The sequence below is a fragment of the Zingiber officinale genome, chromosome 3A, assembly GCF_018446385.1.
Source record: "Zingiber officinale cultivar Zhangliang chromosome 3A, Zo_v1.1, whole genome shotgun sequence".
Classification (NCBI taxonomy): Eukaryota; Viridiplantae; Streptophyta; class Magnoliopsida; order Zingiberales; family Zingiberaceae; genus Zingiber; species Zingiber officinale.
In genome coordinates, this window is record NC_055990.1 from 137,069,191 (window position 1) to 137,076,208 (window position 7,018).

General features: G+C 35.3%; 1 protein-coding gene across 1 annotated transcript; it reads right to left on the reverse strand.

The window, feature by feature from the left end:
- Nucleotides 1–4,394: 4,394 nt before the first annotated feature.
- LOC122052516 (UDP-arabinopyranose mutase 3-like) lies at nt 4,395–6,686 on the reverse strand. Its single transcript, XM_042614071.1, has 4 exons — nt 6,257–6,686; nt 5,181–5,431; nt 4,929–5,097; nt 4,395–4,842 (listed from the first exon to the last, which is right to left on the reverse strand). The coding sequence occupies exons 1-4, from the start codon at nt 6,593–6,595 to the stop codon at nt 4,498–4,500; spliced, it is 1,104 nt and encodes a 367-aa protein (XP_042470005.1). The 5' UTR covers nt 6,596–6,686; the 3' UTR covers nt 4,395–4,497.
- Between the last annotated feature and the right edge of the window lie 332 nt (nt 6,687–7,018).

The following is a 7,018-nucleotide window of genomic DNA, read 5'->3' on the forward strand; positions in this document are numbered from 1 at the left end:
CTATGTTTAAGATATCGAATGTTCATTAATTAAATGAGTTACTGAAAACTCACTTAATTAATATCTAGCTCCAAGAGTAGTACCACTCAACTTCATTATCATGTCAGACTAAGTCCACTTGCAGGGTTTACATGACAATCCTTATGAGCTCCTCAAGGGGACATCATCAACCTAGATAACTAGGACACAATTTTCTTCTATAATCAACAACCCACCATATAAATTACATCATTTCTCAACTTATTGGGCCTATTGATTTAACGAATAAATCTCACCCTTTGATAAATTAAAGAAATAAATACTAAGTACATGTGCTTGTTATTATATCAGGATTAAGAGTACACACATCCATAATAAGAGAGGTTCTATTTTTTTTATGCAGTCAGTATAAAAGGAATAACCTCAAATGGTCCTGCTCAATACACACATAGTGTACTAGTGTAATTTTATAATCAAGATAAACTAATACCAAATTACACTATAATCATTCCAATGGTTTGTCCCAAATCCATCTTGGTTGTGAGCTACTATTTATAATTTATAAGGAACTAATAACATGATATTCTGTGTGACACTACACACCATGTTATCTATAATATAAATTAAATGGACAACTGCATTTAACTAAATGCATATATTTAACCAATGTGATTCTCATTTCAAAATAAATGTTTATACAAAAAGCTAGGCTTTTAGTATACATTCTAACACTTTGTTAGTTTCATTGATGATTTCACAAGATAATATTATGTGTATCTATTAAAAGACAAAGATGAAGCCTTAGAAGCATTCAAAAATTATAAGAATCAAATTGAGAATCAAATTGGTCAACAAATTAAAAGAATTTGAAGTGATCGAGGAGGAGAATATGATGGTTCATTTGATAAATTTACGCAAAATTTGGCATTATTCATCAAACAAAAACTCCTTACTCTTCTCAATCAAATGGGATTATTGAGTGTAAAAACTAAACTCTTAAGGAAATGATGAAAGTTATGTTGATAAGTTTGGGTTTACCATATTCTTAATAAAATACCTCACAAAAGGAAAAAAATAAAACTCCTTATGAGTTATGGATGTGTCATAAGCCTTCTTATAAATATCTAAAAGTGTGAAGGTGTTTGGCTAAGGTGGAAGTGTCTAAGCCAAAGCAAATCAAAATAGGACCAAAGACAATCAATTGTATTTTTATTGGATATGCCAATAATAGTACTGCATATTGATTTTTGGTGCACAAGTTAGCAGTTCTTGATGTACAAGTTGGAACAATAATTGAAACAAGGAATGCTGTATTTTTTGAAGATATCTTTCCTTGCGAAGATAGGAAAGAAGAAAATTTAAATAAAAAAACTTATGAAACTACAAGGATAATCTTGGAAATAATGAAGAACCAAGACGTAATAAGAGGGCCAGAATAGTAAATTTATTTGGTCCTGATTTTATGATTTATATGTTAGAAAATGAACCAAGGACAATAAGCAAAGTCTTATTAAGTCCCGAGGCTCCCTTTTGAAAAGAAGCTATCAATAGTGAAATAAATTTCATTATGCAAAATCATACTTGGGAATTAATGGATATTCCACCTAGAAATCAAGCCTTTAGGATGTAAATGGATCCTAAAAATAAGAAATATAAGGCTTATGGAACTATTGAAAAGTACAAGGCAAGATTAGTAACAAATGGATTCAAACAAAAGGAAGACTTGACTTCTTTGATACCTATTCACAGTAACAAAGATCACATCCATTCAAGTACTCATTGTTATTGCTTTAATATATAATGTTGAGATACATCAAATAGATGTGAAAACAACCTTTCTAAATGGTTATATATATATATATATATATATATATATATATATAGCAACTTAAAGGATTTGTGGCTCCAAGATAAGAAAATAACGTATATAGATTCATGGAGTCACTATATGGGCTAAACAAACACCGAAATAGTGACATGAGAAATTTAACAAAACTATGATGCCAAATAGATTTAAAATAAATGAGTACAATAAATACATATCTATCAAAGGCAGAACTAACTCATTTGTTATTATCTGTTTATATGTAGATGATATGCTCATCATGGGTAGTAATCATGATATAATCATGACTACTAAGAAAATGTTGACCAAACCTTTAATATGAAATATATGGGTATAGCGGATGTTATACTTAGGATTAAGATCGATAAGACATTAGATAGAATTATCCTTTCACGGTCTCATTATATTAAGATAGTACTAAGGAAATTTAATGTATATGATCTTTCCCCTATAAAAATACCAATGGACTTAGGCTTGCACTCAGCTAACAACCATGGTGAACTTGTATCCCAATTAGAATATTCGAGGACAATTGGTAGTTTGATGTGTCTCACAAACTGCACACGCTCGAATATTGTCTATGTGGTCAACAAATTAAGTAGATTTACAAGTAATACAAATGATGACCATTGGAAGGCATTAATAAGGGGTTCTTAAATATTTAAGATATATCTTAGAGTATAGATTACGTTATACAAGATATACAGCGGTACTAGAAGGCTATTGTGATGTAAATTGGATATCTGATACAAAGGACTTTAAATCTACTAGTGGATATGTATTTACCGTTGGTGATGGAGTAGTGTCATGGAAATCCATAAAACAAACCTGCATAGCTCGATCAACTATGGAATCTAAGTTTATAGCCTTGGATAAAGCCGTAGAAGAAGTTGAATAGCCTTGTAACCTCTTAGAAGATATCCCATGTTGGGAAAAATCAGTGTCTGCTGTGATGATATATTATGATAACAATTACAGTGGCACAAAGTAGTTTGTATAATGGTACGTTGCGACATATTCATCGACGATACAATACCATTAGACAATTGATCTCTAACGGAGTTATCTCTGTTGATTATGTCAAATCGAAAGATAACTTGGCAGATCCGTTTACAAAAGGTTTGACTAGAGATCAAATATTCTACATATCAAAAAAATGAGATTAAAAATCTATAAACAAAAACATTCATAGTGGTAACCTAACCTTATTGATTGGAGATCCCAAGATCTCAGTTTAATGAGACAACAAAATTATGAAAGTTTGCATGAGCACTTGGACCAGTTCTCCTCTCATTCCTAGGTGGAAAAGTGTTATCTAAGATATGTAGTGAGGTTAAATTATAAACTTTTAATGACTCATATACTTGAAAAGGTAGAGTATGGTAGGATACTCATTATAGGATGTCACCTATATAGTAGGATACTTTTTATAGGACATCACCTATATAAGTATGAAGACGGACTGCTTCAATTAAATACTTATAAATCCAAGATGTTGTCCATGGCCAAAACGGATAAAACAATAAGAACTATAATAGAAGTGAGAAATGTTATTGCGTAGGTATCATTATCTTGGTTTACACGAATGACTGAGTAGTTCAATATATCACGTTCACTAAACAACATAGTAAATCCAATGATACTCTACTATAGAAGGTTCAAAGTCATGAGCTACTTCTCTTGATGCAATAATCTTTCGATTGAACTCTCCTTTGGTGATAATATGTACGCATTAATTTTTATTCATGTGGGGGATTGTTGAGAATATAATGTGAATTAGAAATTAAATCTAGATCGTTGGATCAAGATTGACAAATTTGGATTGTCAATTTGAGAAGGCATGAGTGGCTTTTGGATGGATCAATCTTAGCCATTGATTGACATCCAAATGAAGAGATATCATATCTCTTGGGAAGGGATGCAATCTGAATCATCAAATTCAAATTGGATGGTTGAGATCTAATTGAATCAAAAGATTCTTATACTCTTTCACTTAGTATAAATAAGACCCCTCTCCTCATTTCACTCACTCAATTCATTTCAATTCAAAGCCAGCATTGTATTCCAAACTTGTATTTGGAGAGTTCAAGAAGGAGTTCAAGAAGTTTCTTCAATTCAAAGGGCTTGTAATTTGCAGTGCTGTTATCACACGATAAAATCGTTATATCTGGAGAAATGATTACCGTATTCCATGAGTACCGTGTATTAGGTAAATTTATCTTAAAGAGATAGAGTTTAACTCTAACCTTAACTTCGCCAAAATGATCTTATATCATCATTCTACCCACGTTAAAATTGGATCACTAGTAGATTTGTCAATTTTAATCCAATGATCTAAATTTAATTTTCCAATCACATTATATTTTCAATACATTTAGGAATCAAATCTGGTAAAAAGATGCGTCTCCCACCCCTAAATTTACCTCACGGATCCACCCACATACACCGGCACACAGTCTTCAAGTGCACCACTAAACTTTGCCATATGTGATTCTTCCCAATAAATTGTTGTCAACCACGAACACAGCCATGCAGACAAATTGTAAAACAATTGAATTTATAGCCAAGCTGAAAACAAAAAAAGAAGAGTAAATTGAAGGTAAGATAAAGCATGTTCAGGAGCATCAAACCACAAAACGGAGAAGAAAGAAATAGAAACTACAGTTGCCTAACTACTTTGCTTTGGCTGGGCCATTGGTCACTTCAACAACCAATTTGGGCGGATTGAGCTCATCCCAAGCTTCAATCCACGTGACCATGCCATCTGCAAGCTTGTTGAAGTAGGGATCGATCTTCCCCAGCTTCTCCCTTACTTGCTTCGACAGCTCAATGTAACATTTTTGAACAGTTGTCGAGTCCTTGGAAATAACAGCAGACTGGAAGAAGGGGATGATCTCTTCTTGCCAGAAGATTCCCTTGTACTCCTTTTTCAGGTTCACAAAAGGGTTGCTGGCCTTGCTGTGCCAGATGTAAGGTAATCCTGTTTTAACTCCCAATCCCAGGTGATCACAGATTACCTACTCAAAACAAAAGTTAAAAAAAATTAGGTTCTGATTACTAGAGCTTCTAACTCTAGGTAGAATCAATTGGAGATTCATCTGACCTTGACACACCACCCAGCCCACATATCATCGTATCGTCCAATAGGTTGGCCATCTCCCATAAGTCCAAAGTACATAGCAGGCCCTATAAGTTCACGGTTGAAGGCCAAGTTCATTCCGCACATAGGGAACAAAGTTCCCTTTGGAATTGTTAGAACTGCATCAACATACCTAACAAGGAAAGCAAGTGCTGAGCATACTTGATTAAAGTTCTTCATGCACAATGAAGGATGAGCAACTAGATCTAACGTCACCTGGTATTCCTCTCAAGGGGCTTCACAAGTTGGGTGGGGGCATCATAGTCAGGGATGTTGAGCCAGAGGCCATGAGAGACAGCAGTTGAAGTGCCTTCTCGAAGGCTGAAAGGATATCCACGGACAAAGTCTGCACCTTCACGATAAGGATCATACAACGTGTTGAAGAAGTGGGGAGTAGAAGGGGTGAGAAGATTCTCAATGTGCTGCTTAAGGGCATTGATATCTTTGCCAGATGGATCTTTAGCAACCTGTTTGAGAAAAATGGAAAACAATGATTGTAAGTTGTTGTTTGGTCTGCTGGAGCTTGGAAATAACCTAGTACAACATGTCTGTGATGTTAAAGAACACAAGATTAATCAAGTCTGATCACCAACCTCAAGTCATAAATTCACATAGCTCAATGGCAAAGTTGTCATCGTTCGAATTTTATGCTAAAACATCTTGAAAAGTCAGATCATGAAAATAAATGAGCTAGTAAAGTCAGATCTAGAACGATGATAAGTTGATCCGCTCTATATTTCACGATCTGAATAGATATAATAGGAAGATCAGCATGTATAACACGCCTAAAGAATATGTTCGTTAATTTTGACCTATACAGTGTGTTCTACTTAAATTTTAGAATTTCTCTATTGGATATGCCAAATAGTAGTATTTCTGGCGAGAGGATAAGCCAGTATTGAAAGAATGAAAATGGTCTGAGAACCACAATACAATGTACAAAATTAGAATGAATTATAAAGAAAAACAGTCCAAAATTTTTTGTCCATTTAACCGTGTTAATTCAGAGGTATAGGGAAAAATGTGACATCATTTCTATGCAGATCGACTGTAATGCATCGATGAAACAGATACCAAATTGCAATATAGTCGAGTTTAAGACCATACAAAAACAACTATACTTCTCTTCCTCTCTATCCAAACGCAACTACGAGAACATCATGTGAGAGATCGTGAAACAAGAATTTGTAATCAAAGCCAACGATAAGAAACCGATATGAAAAATGGGGCATCTTTTTCTCAGATCCCAGTTTTATTAACGCTAACCCTTAGATCTGAAGAAGGAAACTCACGAAGCAGTCATCATCGATGGTGTAGATATACTTCTTCTTGGAGACCATGTATCCGAAGCAGCGGCACGCGGAGTCCTTGAAGGAGATGCAATTGGCCTTAGGGCCGAGGATGCGGTTGATGTCGTTGCGGTTGTAGAGCTCGTAGTCGAATCCTTCGGGTACATTGATCGTCTTGTTGGGGTCTCCGTCCTGCACGATGATGAGGTGGTAGGGCTGGAAGAAGGGCCGCCACATCTCAAGGAAATCCAGGTTCCGGATCGTCGGGATCACGATGTCGAGTTCGTCCTTCAGCAATGGCGTGCTTGGCACCGCCGCCGACCACGCCGAAGAGTTCGCCATTCCTCCTCCGCCGCAGTCCGCCCAAACCGAACAAGGAAGAAAGGGGCACCTGTTGACCTTTGACGACGAAGGGAGTAGAAGGCAAAGCACCCACATATAAGCAGCGAGTAGCACGTGGGATCACGTGAAAGAGCGTCGGTGGCGAGATCCGAGGCCCGTTTGCCTAACGATTCGTACCACTGCGTTGAAGGATATTTCAATAATGAGAAACTAAATAGGAGATAGAAATCATAAAATTATTTTATTTTATTTTTTTTAATGGTGTAAAATCTGAAAGAGTATATATATATATAAAACCATTATTCTAATACTCAGTTGAGTAAAAGTTTAGGCCTTGAAACTACAAGTGTTTACATCACCCGGGTGTGTTTTGATAATTTAAAATTCGGAGGCATTTTTGGAAACAAAAAAGGGGCAAACTTA

Coding starts and splice junctions, on each gene's coding strand:
- LOC122052516 (XM_042614071.1), bottom strand. CDS start 6,595: ATGGCGAACTCTTCGGCGTGGTCGGCGGCGGTGCCAAGCACGCCATTG. Junction 5,432..6,256: donor CCATCGATGATGACTGCTTC/GTGAGTTTCCTT, acceptor TTTCTCAAACAG/GTTGCTAAAGATCCATCTGG. Junction 5,098..5,180: donor CCCCTTGAGAGGAATACCAG/GTGACGTTAGAT, acceptor TTTCCTTGTTAG/GTATGTTGATGCAGTTCTAA.